The sequence below is a fragment of the Lutjanus erythropterus genome, chromosome 11 (assembly GCF_056507025.1).
Source record: "Lutjanus erythropterus isolate fLutEry1 chromosome 11, fLutEry1.hap2, whole genome shotgun sequence".
NCBI classification, from domain to species: Eukaryota; Metazoa; Chordata; class Actinopteri; order Lutjaniformes; family Lutjanidae; genus Lutjanus; species Lutjanus erythropterus.
Genome location: NC_139327.1, coordinates 30,339,246 through 30,353,618, shown reverse-complemented (window position 1 = coordinate 30,353,618; position 14,373 = coordinate 30,339,246). Strand labels below are relative to the sequence as shown.

General features: G+C 40.4%; 2 protein-coding genes across 2 annotated transcripts in view; one reads left to right on the top strand and one right to left on the bottom strand.

The window, feature by feature from the left end:
- Window positions 1-14,373, bottom strand: part of LOC146319323 (follistatin-related protein 4-like) — a 129,129-nt gene that overhangs the window by 95,183 nt on the left and 19,573 nt on the right. Inside the window, exon 2 of the mRNA XM_084729934.1 lies at window positions 5,700-5,859. Within this exon, the coding sequence (XP_084586060.1) occupies window positions 5,700-5,849 (150 nt within the window). The 5' untranslated portion in view covers window positions 5,850-5,859. The remainder of the gene's footprint in view (window positions 1-5,699; window positions 5,860-14,373) is intronic.
- Window positions 322-3,470, top strand: LOC146319324 (uncharacterized). Its single transcript, XM_084730371.1, has 5 exons — window positions 322-393; window positions 678-2,556; window positions 2,657-2,722; window positions 3,040-3,102; window positions 3,186-3,470. Exons 1-5 carry the CDS (start codon window positions 343-345, stop codon window positions 3,386-3,388), a joined length of 2,262 nt encoding a protein of 753 aa, XP_084586497.1. The 5' UTR covers window positions 322-342; the 3' UTR covers window positions 3,389-3,470.

Sequence of the window (14,373 nt, the reverse complement as noted above, 5' to 3'; positions counted from 1 at the left end):
CTGTGATTTGAAGGCCAATAGAGTATATGATGATGAGGATAGATTCATCTCCAATATTGTATGCTATGTGTAAGTTTCACCAAAATTCAATGTTTTTGACACTAAACTTTGTTCTTGTGTGGTTTGTGTTGCTAACTGAAAAGAGAGAGCAGAGAAAGAAAGAGGAGAGGGCAAGAAAGAAACAGAGTGTAAGAAGGAGACAGAGAAGGGAAAGACGAGGGAGGAAAAAGACAGGAAGAAGACAGACAGAAGAGAATAGTGAGACTGAAGACCAAGGGTAGGTTGTGTGTGTGTGTGTGTGTGTGTGTGTGTGTGTTTTATTTCCTTTGCAGGTGCATCAAGATGGTTACAGAAATGGTGGATATAGAAATTGTAATACTGCTTTGGTATAAGGTAAATATTTGTGTCTATGCATATAGTAAATATATTTTTGCCTATCATATAGTAAATGTATTTTTGTCTATCATATAGTAAATATATTTTTGCCTATCATATAGTAAATATATTTTTGCCTATCATATAGTAAATATATTTTTGCCTATCATATAGTAAATATATTTTTGCCTATCATATAGTAAATATATTTTTGTCTATGCATGTGGCTGATGTAACATGAAATGTATCTAAACCAATATCTGAATTGATTTATGATAGAAGAAATTAATATGCATTTTCAGATGCCTAACATCCGGCAACTAAAGAAGAGGGAGAGGAAGACGAGGATGTGGACCCCAGAGGCCATGGAAAAGGCGGTCCAGGAGGTGGAAGCAGGCAGGCTCTCTCTTCGGCAGGCAGCTGTGAGGTTTGGGGTCCCCAAGTCCAGCCTGAGTGACAGAGTCAGTGGAAGGGTTGCCTCTGGTTGTGCTAATGTCCAGAGGCAACTTCTCACCCCTGAAGATGAGAATTCCCTGGTGGAGTACTGTTTGTACTCCGCCAGTCACGGGTTTCCACTGACGAAGCCTCAGGTCCTGGCCCACGCTCTGGCCATCTTTAACCACCGCCACCCGCATGCACAAAAGACCGTGCTTGGCCAGACGTGGTGGATAAACTTTAAGGAACGGCACCGTCATCGCCTCACCACACGGACCCCAGACATCATCGACCGTGGGAGGGCATCCTGCGCCAAGAGGGGGCCCATTGAAGAATACTTCAGGCTCCTCACCACCACCCTGGAGGAGCACGGGTTGAGGGAGAAACCCCAACAAATCTACAACTGCGACGAGACGGGGTTTCAGCTGGACTCGGCAAGGAGGCAGGTCATCGTGCCCCGGGGGACCAAACACGCCTACAGGCAGGCCCAGGGAACCAGGGACCACATCACCGTCCTGGCCTGCCTGAACGCGGCTGGGGAGGATGTCCCCCCTTTCATCATCTATAAGGGGGGATATCCTGGGGGCCCCTACAACAAGGAGGGGGTCCCCAACGCCCTCTACGGGAAGTCGCCGGCAGGGTACATGGACAGTGAGCTGTTTAGGAAGTGGTTTGTCGGGCACTTCCTAAAATTCGCCGTGCAGGAGCGCCCGCTGCTGCTGGTGATGGACGGCCACAAGTCCCACCTGGATCCAGAGCTGGTCCGGGCGGCACAGAGGGAGGGGGTCATTCTCCTGTGCCTGCCACCACACACGTCTCACATCCTTCAGCCTCTGGATGTGAGTTTCTTTGGACCCTTGAAGGCAGATTTCGCTGGTGTTACAGGGGATCTGTCGGCAGTAAGCCACTCCTTCTTGGTTTCCAAGAAGGAGTTTTCAAGGGTCCTAAGACATTCCTACCAGAGGATGAAGGATAGGAAACTGGTGGTGGCTGGGTTCAGGAAGTGTGGCCTCTACCCTCTGGACCCGTCGGCCATTGACTGGTCACGGGTCATGCCGTCTGGGCCGCGGCGTGGGACCTCTTTCTGTCCTCCGCCAACCCCATCGGCATCTTCCTGGGCCAGGCCTGATGTTGCCCCCCCCGCCCCCCCCCAACATCCTCCATCCCCAGTTGCCCTACCCCAGTCCCCGAGCCCACCCTCTACTACTCCACCTCCCCAGAGCCCCCCCCGCCCCATCCCCCTCCCCGAGAATCCTCTCCCCAATCCCTACCTCACCCATCCCCTGGTAACATCAGGCCGGATCACAGCAGACCTGGCCCACCTCCTGGCTGAAATCAACTACATAAGAACCACCAGCAGAGTCAGGAGGAACACCACCAAGGCCAGGTTGCTGACGGCTCAGGAGATGTCCGACGTCATCGAGGAGGCGGAGGATCGGGCTGCAAGGAGGGAGGCCCAAGCTCTGGCCAGAAGAGACCGGGAGCAGCAGCGGGCCGAAGACACCAGCCCGACAGCCACTTCCTCTACCCTGCCTGGTGGCTCCCGCCCCAGCCGCCGAAGAGGAATGCCCCTCGGGGCTGCTCCTGCCACCAGCTCCGGCCATTCCATCGCCGGTCCCTCAGCCCACTCGGCCCCCTCTGGTGTCTCCCACGGTCACCGGCTGCCTGCCCCCAGCGGCACACCATCCCCAGTGAGCCTGCCTGCCCAGCAACATCTTCCCCCATCTCCTGGTCCACACGGGAATGGTAAAACATCAATAAATATCAAAATGTAATCAGTGTGATGCTTACAAACCATTAATATGTACATTGATACTGTCATAATAAAATATGATTGTTCTTTTAGAGCCTTCAACATCAGCAGCGGGTGGTGGCCTCTGTGGGTCCCAGACTCCTTCCTCTCCCTCCCAATGTGAATATTTTTTTATTACCTGTAAATACATAACACACCTCTACATGTTAGAGCAAGAAACGGCAACATTGGTGCATAATTTAGACCATTATCTCTACATGCACATATTCTTCTTGTTGTGAAAATTTGCACATTCCTGCACAAACTGTGTAGCTCCTTAATTTTAAGATGTATTCTTTGTCATATTTCTTTCTGAACCAATATAGTGAAAAATTATTGATTATATTCTGATTCAGAAAACAAACAACAATTTAACATGCTAGTGACATCAGCCAACATAATGAGAAATGTCTAATCTTTCTCTCTTATTTTTACAGCTTCAGGCACTGCAGTTTTGTCCAGCTCCTCCTCCCTGCCCACTGGACCCACGACATCCACCGGTAGAGTACTTAATGTTTACAGTTGTTGCATGCCAACCCATCATAATCTGGAAATTTTCTTACATAAATTTTTCTTTGACTAGGTCACACCGCTGGAGCGATGGAAGAGGAACAGACAGTTTGGCGGTGTGGCCGGTGCTGGAAACCAGACCCTCCAGATACTTCGGAGGGTCTGGTGTCGTGGGTCCAGTGTGACACTTGTAATCAGTGGTACCACACCACCTGTGTCGGCTGGGAGGAGGAGCTGGATGAAGATTTTTGTTGTTTTTGGTGTTTTGAAAATTAATTTTATTTCTTTATGTTTTGTTTTGTTTTTGTTTTTTATACCAATCAATGTTTTATATCAATCAATTGCTTTTTTTTTTTTTTTTAATAAATTATTACATGAACTTTTAAATGATTTTCTCTGATCATTTGTCTTTTGTAAAAATGACCATTTTATGCATTAAGACTTGAGTTTATATTTACATATATGCAGTGTGAGTAATTGTTATATATAAATATGTGTGTATGTAATTGTAAATTTAATGCATCAGCAGATATTTTGAGAAGAGAGTTTAACAAAACATCCAGCAGGTGGTGGTATAAACTCAAAATGGAAATTAAGCAGCTTTTACTGCATAATTTGGAGTTGCTGAAGCATGCCATTTTATTTTGAAGGAAGGAAGTACTGTGCCGGATGTGTCGACAGTAATGCTGTTAGTTTGGCCGACTCGAAAACAATACTAGATCACCATAAAAGCACTAATTCCCATTGTTTACAGTAAGAAAATACGGGTGTCCGAATGTGGACAAGGGTAGCGCACAGCTAAAACATCGGCGATAGCGCACTTTTAGCGACTTTGGTTAAAACAAGGCTAAAGTAAATCGTTAAAACGTTATACTCCTAGAAAGGTAAGAAGTTAGACTTTCATTTAACGGCATTATATTGGCTGAAAACATTACATGATCATTTATATTCGTAGTCAAAGGGAAATTTTAATAGAATGTTAGCAAGAAGGTGTCCGGTTGTGGACACAGTTACGTTAAGCAATTGTGAGAAATTTAGCTAGGCTAACGTAATTGTAACAGTCTTTACGTCATTTTATGGGAACGTTAGAAACGTTAATGAGACACTTACCGGCAAACGTATCCAAAGGTCTAGTTACATATCCCGTTGTGAAGGTATTTGTAGCTCTAAAAATAGTCCACTGACAAGCGCATTTTCACTGGAATGAAATTATCTAACTCCAAAAACTGCTAAGCTAGCGTTAACCAGAACAAACATGTCTGAAATAAACGGTAAAAACATTTTCACTAGTTAACCGTTGAGTTAACCGCCAGGTTTGCCGTCCAGCCACAACAAACTCGTTTCAACGGATTTACAAACCACTCGACCAATGGCGTTTAGTATCAATGCGCTACGTAAACGCCCAGCAGCATAACAGCCAATCATATCACTGTATCTCTACCTGACACCTACGTGTGTTTTATTGGCAGCTAAAGCTCCAGTGGTAGATGTGCAGCTTCAGTTGCAGCTTCTCCCACTCTAGGAGGGCATTCAATGCCAAATACTGTTCAGCACACGTTTAGAATCACAAACATTTTAAACCGCCAGCAAAACATTTACAGACATTTGTCAGAATCGTAAGAGTGGATATTTATCACTTTTACCATGATTTGGCGTCATCTTTTCAACATATTTGGTGCAACATTTACTTACATAAATCATGTCGGCTTTTAAACTAAAAATTATGGAGGATCAGTTAAGTGCACCAAAAATCATGTTAAAAATAACTGTAGACATTCATTTGTAAAACTTGACCCCTATTTATTTACTTGTCAATTAGATTTTCCATTTTATTTATTTATTTATTTATTTTTATTTATTATTTTCCCTAAGCATGTCGTACTCTATTTATTTCCCCACAGTTACTTATTTCTGTGTCCTTTTTACTTGTGGGGTCAATTTTTTGCCTGTTGGTTGATTGACATCAGAGTGCATAATAATACTGAACCAAATAAATAAATAAATAAATAAAAATGTATAAATTATAAGGGAATTTTCTAAATTAATTAAACGTTTTTAACGTTATTTTTGGTGTTTTTGATTTTGGCAGTTCCACTCCTCCACAAAAGTCAGTCACTGTAGACTTGCTACAAAACAGATCCTGTGAATTTCATCCTGATTTTCCATATTATGAGTGGTGTCTTTGAATTTTAATTAATTCAGTGTTCAGAGTGTTTGTTTAATAATGATGCTATGGATATACATCATTTTTTTGTAATCTTGAAATGATAAACAGTTTCAAATGGGCATACCAATAAATATACAAGCTGACTTCTCCCATGCAATATGTCATAGCACAGGAGATATAAAGACAGGAGGGCTCTGTCTCACTGAGGTTAAAGTGTGTTAAATTTGATAACAAATGTGTTTCGTCACACAGTTTTTATCCACTTCATTTTTCTTTGCAACCCTGATTTGATTTATGCTTGATATAATTGATTTATATCACTGTAAGTGTTTCTCCAGCTTGACAGAGTGACGGTGATGGCCTCAGTAGGAAGCAGTGCAGTATGTGTGTGCGAGGTGGGGAATTGCACGGGATATTTACCATGGAGTGTGGTTCCTGCGAGGAGGTACGTTGCATGCTGGCTGTATCCACGCTGCCTTGCCGACTGCTCTTGTGCCCTTCAGCCAGCCAGCACCCTGAAGTTCCCAGCAGAGTGGCCACAGCCACAGCCCAAACACCCAGGTTGCCCATGAGTGTCTACCTAAATGGAAAAGTGAAAAAACATAAGACTCACTTTGCTGTATCCACTGCAGTTTCCAAAAATAAAACACATTATAGCATTATAGTCCTCTTCTTATTCATCTGAGTTTCAGGGGTATGGAACAGTTTATTGGTCTATGTACCTGAGCAAACTAAGACAGACAACCACTCACAGTCACATTCACACCTACAGGCAATTTAGAGTCACCAGCTAACCTAGCATGCATGTCTTTGGACTGTGAGAGGAAGCTGGAGAACCCAGAGAGAACCCACGCAGACACAAGGAGAACATGCAAACTCCGCACAGAAAAGCCCTGCCCCAGCCAGCTGGGGGATTCAAACTCAGGACCTGCAAACTAAGACATAATCTTCTTTATATATTCTGTTATCAATGATTAAATTAACCATGACAAAGTTGTGTTGTTGTGGATCACCATGTAACATTAACTGTAAGTCTTCATGCCTTATTAGTGATATTAATCTCCTGTAATCATATTTCTGAGGAAACACATTGTAATTATTTTTTCTAACTTGCAATTTAATTGTAAGTCAGTGTTGTCTACTGAGAGGATAAACACAGATGAGCTGCAATCAAGTTCAAATAAGCTCATTATGCGTATGTCATTGTAATAATAATAATAAAAAAATTATTTACAAAGTGCCTCACAGACAATTACAAATTTAAATTAATTCAATGCGAAATATAGTAGATAAAACGTTTTAGGAATAGATAAATGAATAAGAGTAGAAAACAAAAAAAAGTGTAATTGAAAGTCATCCTTCAGAAATTTGTTTTTGAAAGAGTTTTGCAAGAGGACACTAAGGCAGCTTTTCTTATTCTCAGTGGAAGGTTTTCCAGAGTAGTGGAGCCCTTACAGCAAAAGCCATATCACCTTCTGTCTCAAGTCTTGCCCTCAACTCAGAGCAAAAGCTGGTCAGCAGATGTAAGAGCACAGACAGGGGTGAGAGGGTCAGAGAAGTAAGAAGGAGCATGGCCGCTCAGTGGCAAATAACAAAATTTTACAATCGATTCTAAACACCACAGATAGCCAGTGCAATTAGGTGAGCACAGAGGTAATGCGTTCATACTTCTGAGTTCTTGTTAGAGGCCTGTCTGCCGTATTTTGGACAAGGTGGAGGCAGTTCATTTATTTCTGGGGGAGCTTTGGTGAATAATGAACCGCTGTAAATTAGATGGGAGGAGACAAACCATGATTGAGAGTTTGTGAGTCACTGAATGAGAGGAATGACCTGATCTTGGTAAAATTCCTGGTTTGACTGATAGCTGATTTGGTGATATTGCTGAAATATTTATGAAAGGTCAGATCAAAATAAAAAATACTCCCAAGTTTCTGGCGTCATGGGTGCCCTGCAGACCCTGGGAAACAAATGTCTGATCTGCATAATTTCTATGCACTTGGAAGTCATGTAACTGTGGTTTTGTGGTTTGTTTATAGCCCAGAGTTAGCTTTTTACTTAAGCGGATTAATGGCTAAAAGATTAGTGGTTGGGAAGATTATCTTGCAGAACAAAACATGTAAGTGTCACAGACTTTTGGCTGCCATAGATCTTATTGTCTGCACTGATCCAAAATCAAATGGAAAAAAAAACAAAAAATGTTGGTTTTGTTGTGGAGGAAACCAAAGCAATGCTAACTCCCTGCTTGGCCAACAAAAATCTGTCATCCTGCAACACTCCTTTATCAATTCTAACAATTTTAATGAGATTCTTCCATGCATGTGAGACAAATACCTGAAATGATGTTCATGTATGCGCACATTTTACACACAATGGAACAAATAATGTACACTCACACAGACTTAGCATGCACACACACCCACGAACATGCAACATTACACAGCTATGTAAACATCAAAGCCAACACTGATGGGGATAATTATCTGTATTACAAAGGACACAGAAAATCTTTTGATGTCAACAAAGAGACAACTCTCTGATGTCGCAAATGGTGGAGTGTGGCAGGAGAGCTTAAAACATGAACCCAGAGGATCAGTTTCACTGCTGTGACACATGCACACTCACTCGCACACGCACACAAAAACCCTCAGGAATAAATACGCAAAGCATCCTGGTGTCTCCAGTGTGTGACACCAGAGAGTAGTGTTTTCAAATATTAGTTCCTTTGGTAAATTTTATACATAAAATGGTAAGAAGGCATTGAAGAATTAAAAGTTTACATGTTATCTACACCGAAGTATAAAGACTTTGTTACAAAGTACAAATACTTTCATACAAAGTATAAATACTTTGTTACTGTCCTCGAGTAGAGTTTTCAGGTATCTGTACTTTACCCGCATACTGATTTTTCTGACAACTTTTAAAACAAATATCTTTACTTTCTTAATTTTTACTATTTTCAAAACAGGCTTATTACTTTGAATTTTTGGTTATTTTTTTAAATTTGGAATCACTGTGTGCTACCTCCCTAACATCCAGATGATCACTACTTCCATCAGTGCATATCGAGCCAGACAGACATTAGAAGATGAAACAGAAAAGAGAGGGAGACTTGAAAGCGGAGAGAAGGTGAAGCTCACTTAACTTTGCACAGAAATACCTTGTAGAAATGTCCTTCAGAGGGCTACCTTTTAAGTTTATACTTTGAATACATTTCAGAGCTTGTACTTTTTCACTTTTGCTTGAGTAAAGAAGTCGAATCAGAACTTATACTGTTACCAGAATCATTTTGTTAACAAAAGTATCAGCAACATGCGTACTTTTACCACCTCTCCTTTTAAATGGCACTGCTTTAGAGAACCCAGGCTCAAGAGGGAACATACCAGACAGCTATTCATTTTAGCTGGAGTAAGAGGACTTGTTCATTTGTTGTTGTTCATGAGGGGGTCTTTACAATGCAATGCAATACACAAAGACCACAAAATACATTAAAAAGCAAAGTGTTGAATTACCAGCACGTTAAAAATAATTAATAATTTAAACAGTGCTATCATCTATATAAAAGTAGTATTTACTTATTACTCCTGCCAGGATAGGTAGATGATCAAGAATCATGTAATTATTTGTGTGTGTGTGTGTGTGTGTGTGTGTGTGTGTGTGTGTGTGTGTGTATGTATGTGTGTGCGCGTGTGTGTGTGTGTGTGTGTGTGTGTGTGCAGCTTCTGTGATTCACTGTAAAATTTTGAGAGACCTTTTTGGCTTCACACTGGTGACAGCTGTGACCATTATTTTTTCAAACTTAGTATAAATGTTTGCTCAAGAATGAAACAATTATATTTTGGTGGCCAAAGGTCAAAGGTCAAAGTCACTGTGACCTCATGTCTGTCCTGGTTTTGTGAAGGTGATATCTCAAGGGTTGCCTGTGGGGACAGTCTTCATACTTGGAACAAGCATCCAGTTGGACTTGAGGATGAACTGACTTCATGTCATGTTCATCGTCATGTTAATGGTGTTAACTTTGCAAATCTCCGCTGAATGCATCTGGCAGTTGTGGTGAAATTGCAGTCGGTGCTTCACCATCTGTTACTTGGCAGGGATCTGCAATCCACTGAATTATTCTAGCTAACATTTTCTGGGGGCTTATGCCTTCACTGTGAGAGCTGAAGAGCAGGCAGGAAAGCAGGGGGAGAGAGTGGGGTTGACAGGCAGTAAAGGGCTGCTGGCTGGAATCAAACCTGGGCTGCTTTGGTAAGGGCTCAAGCCTTGGTATGGGGTGCACACTTTATCAAGTGAGCTACTGGGGGGCCCAAAAAGTAATATTTATTGCAGGTTTATGGTTTATTATTTCACTGTGGGGACGGTGTTCTTTGGGTTATACGCCTCTTCCTTCTTTCTTCAAACATAAGCAACGTCTCTATGGCCAAAGAGCTCTAGTTTCGTCTCATCTGACCAAAGGACATGCTTCCAGTATGCATAATCTTTCTTCAGTCTGGCTTGAAGTTCTCTCTTCTGCAGAAGTGGAGTTTTTCTTGGTCTGCAATCTCAGTCCATTCCTGTGCAGGGCTCTAGCGACTGTCTTCTTTGAGACAACAATTCCCAACTTGGCGAAGTGATTCACTCGTGTCTTGGCAGTTGTTCTGGGGTCTTTAGACACATCTCTTGCTAGTTTTCTTTCCAGAGTCTTTGAAATCTTTAATTTCCTCCCTCATCCAGGCTTGTTCTGTACTGTGTGGCTTTCTTTGAATTCCTTGATGATACTTCTCACTCCAGTTCTTGACACTTGGAAACACTGTGATAACTTTGCGTAGCCTTTTCTTGCTTTGTGAGCATCAACAATCTTTTTTTCAAGTCTAAACTGATTTCTTTTGTTTTTGGCATGATGCTTTCTCAAGTGACAGCTCAAACCCTCACTGAAGTTTTTATACTGTGTGTAAATTGGAAGATAATCCTCAGTTTTAACTGGATTTTTACATTTTACATTTTTTTTTAGCATTGCAAAGTTACATCATTGCACAACAGTGGTTTGTGCTATGGCTCAATAAAAAGGCCAGTTCTTAAGGGGGCTAATAATATATAATAATATTGACCCTTTTGATTTTTCTAAAATAATTCTGTTATTGTGTTCAAATAGAAATAATTAAAAAAAATAAATTTCTAAAGAAAACTAGTATGTTTAGAAATGCTATGTTCAAAAATCATTGCTCTGTTAAGAAAGCACTTGGGGAAATTTTGAAAAAACTTTACATTTCTAGGGGGGCTAATAATTTTGTCCTCAACTGTATATCACTGTTGTTTTTGATATTGTGTCCATCTACTGCAGTGTGAATGTCCTCCAGAAGAACTTGGCATTTTGCACTGATGAGAATTATTTATTGGTCTCCATCAGGACACTGACTTCTTGTCTGGTCTTATCAGCTGATGCGGCTGTTTATGATTGTACTGTGTGACACGGCAGTTTGTTCTATGTGCTCTTGTACTTTCAGGTAATGTGTTTATTGTTTTTACTGTGGTCTTATACTTTATTATGTGACTTTATTGTGTGTTTTACTGCAGAACCGGTCTGAAAACAAATTTCCCTTAGGGGGCCATAAAGTTTGCAGTTGAACTGAAACAAGGGCACAAAAACACACGATGCATCTCAAACAGTGTAGGTGTTTATGGTGTCAGATGTCTGCAGCAGCTATTCACCAGAATATTGAATATTATACAAGGGTGCCATGTTTCACCTTGACCTGTAATGCCCCGCTACTGCTGGCTGAAATTTTATTCTCTGCTTTAGAGAATATTTTTACTGCTTATAATAAATAAATTTATAAATTATTTTTGAAACATTTTATCAAAATGAAGTCTACATTCATTTTAGCAATTTTCAGTTGCAATAAAAGGTCATATCAATGAAAAAAAAATCGCCCTTTTCTTGTTTGGTCTTTTTTGTTAACTCATTGAATAATCTCTGCATCCCTGGAAATGTTAAAAAAAAAAAAAAAGAAAAGAAGAAGAAGAAATAATTAAGAAAAAGCTTTTAAAAACTCACTGAGCTCAGAGTCCTGCATTCAAGATTTTATTCAAGTAAAGTGTAACATACAGTACTTTTACTTGAACTGACATTCCTATTTACACAGCAGGAATTATGTAGCAACATTGACTGTGTTCATTTGGAGTTGTGTTTATAGACATTTTCAAGCTTTTGTGCTCAAATTATGGAACGCTCACCCCTCAACACTATTATACCTCCACTCCTATGATGGTCTTATGAAGCAGCTGAAAACATTTCTATTCAGACAGACTTATGGTTAACCTGTCTTAATAGCTGCTTTGCATCTACTTTTATTGGCTTTTTCTTACCTGCATTTTATATTTTGTATTTTTTTTGTGTGTCTCTGTCCCCATTTGTTTGTTGTTGCTTGTTGTTGTCATGTTGCACAGCTGCCTGGGTCCAGTCCTTTGAATCCATCCACGCTCCATTTACATTTAATTTAATTAAGAACAGGTTTAGAGTATTTTAGGTGTTAACATATGACATATGAAATTTTGAATGTGTTGTGGTTGTTGGACATTTGTCCCACAAAACAATGCAAGTACACAGGAGGTAAAAGAGTTGGACAACAAGTAAAAGTAAATTTTGGCAGTGGTGAGACAATGTAAGTGTCATCTTGGGAAAAAATAATCTTTTTTTGACCCCCAAAAAATTGATTTATCTTTCTTAACTTCCCAAAGTTAACATCAGCAGCAGCTTTCTAAACCCACAGTTACACTGATGTCCTTTGGTGCATATGTTTTACCATCTCCTGTTATTTTCAAATGCTAAAGTACTAATTAATTGTAGACTACCTACCAAAACTACATACTATAAAGATTAGCACACAGTGTGTACTTTATGGTAATAGTGGAGGTGATGATTTTTTAATTAGCTGTGAGTAGACTCCAGCTGGTGGCCCTTTGCAGCGTGTCTTCCCACCGCTCTATCCTCCATTTCCTCTCAAGCTACAGCAGTAAAGGCTAGAAAACAAAAGCACAACAACAAAAAACTATCTAGAAAATGCCCCTCTTGGATTAGCAGGAAAATGCATTGTCACATAGCTGAAAACAGGGATGATTTTTCTGACACAAAGAACAAAAGTTGACTTTTTAGAGATAACGTGATTCTTGTAGGACACGACAGCTGTAGATGAAACTTCCCAACAGTATATAAAGTAGTTAAATACAGCAGTAAAATGCAACAATAATAAAGCTGTAATATAAATTAAAAACATCTTACATAATGGTAAAACACTGACAGACATCTTTTTGCAGAATGACTACTTTTACTTTTGATACTCTAAGTACAATTAGCTGATAATATTTGCATACTTTTACCTTAGTTAGGTTTAGAATGCAGGACTTTTACCTTTAGGGGAGTATTTTCAGTGTGGCATTAGTACTTTTACTTAAGTGAAGGACTTCTTCCACCACTGCTCATAATATGTGTTGCCACCTCAAATGGTCTGCTTAGTCTGAGCTTTCAACTGCATACGAGGCTCACTGAGGTGTCAGATAATGAGATGTTGCTTAAAGGTCAAATAAAAAAAGTTATTGGACCTTTGAGTTAAGATTATTTTCTCACTAATATTCCTTTTCCAATTGGTCAAGAATGAACTTCTGCGTCCAGATACTTATCACAGGTTCTTAAACTCATTATCTGGAAAGTAACTACTGACAAGAGGTGTCAAATAAACACAGTGATGTAGAAAGTACAATATTTGCCCTGATGTGTGGTGTATAAAGTAGCATAACACTGAAATACTAAAGTAGCCCAGAAATGTTTCTCAGCAGATCTACTTAGTTACTTTCCACACACAGAATCCCATACGTCCTGTCAGTGTAAACATCACTCGACAGGAAATCACCAGCATCATTCAGCTGGCTAGCCCGAGGCAAATGGGCCCTCACAGATGAGAGCTCACCCTTGTGAAATTAAACACCAAATGAGATCTGCCAGTCACTGTCTTAATGTGCTGCCTGGCCCCCTGGCGTTGGCCCACACACAGCCATACACGCATTCATACATGAGTACACTCAAGCACACGCACACACACACACACACACACACACACACACACACACACACACACACACACACACACACACACACAAACAGAGCCGTGGTGGTGTGGAATGAATGGTCCATTTTGAAATTCATCAGGAGGGAGAAAGTCTATGAGGAAGCTATTATTTGACCAGCATATTAAAAAGCTTAAAGAGACAGACTCCTTAAAATCAGCACACCCTTTGGCAGCTTTGATCAGACTTGTTCAGTGAGGGGACTGGCATTATAAACAGACTCGGTGTCCTGAAAGTTAAATATCATCCCAACTTCACTTCATTTCTCACATTTTTCATGTTTCTTTCTTCAAACCTTCCAATTTTTTTGGCACACAAAAGTATTGTTCAGGGCCTGAAGCGTCCTGTAGAGCTGCCTGCAGCCCGCATGTCTCCTTTTTCAGTCGCTTACTTTCTGGAAGGAAATTTCATACTCATTTTCTTCATATACGTTGCAGAGAAATTGGTTCTGAGGCTTTTTAAATTATGAACTGAAGCCGCCAGTTATTAGTTGAATCGCGGGCTTTGTAATAATAGATTTTTTAAACGGTGGAAAACTGAAAAAAAGACAAGAATATAAGACAAGAGGGAATGAACTACTCATACTGTACAGCGCTGTAATGCATTTTCATATGTAGCAAGGAATCCTGCTTTTCTGTCTTGAACTGAAATCATGGTCGGAAAAAAATCATTTCACTTTCAGAACGAACTACAGAAGCAGAGGAGGCAGGACTCCCTGGGAGGCTTTCAGGGGAGGCTCAGTGAAAAATATTACATTAATCATTAAATTAGTTATCAAATGGAGATCATACAGAATATATGAGTATGATGTGTATGATTTAGTTAAAGAGATAGTTAATAGATAGAGTATTAGGGAATTTAACTGTTTTCCCAGAGTGAGAAACTAATTTGGACAGACGTTTTTTATGTACTACTTTGTATTTATGTCAAATGGCAATATGAGGCTGTCTTGTTTCAATCACGTTCATGATTCACACATGAAGCAAAAGATCACCGA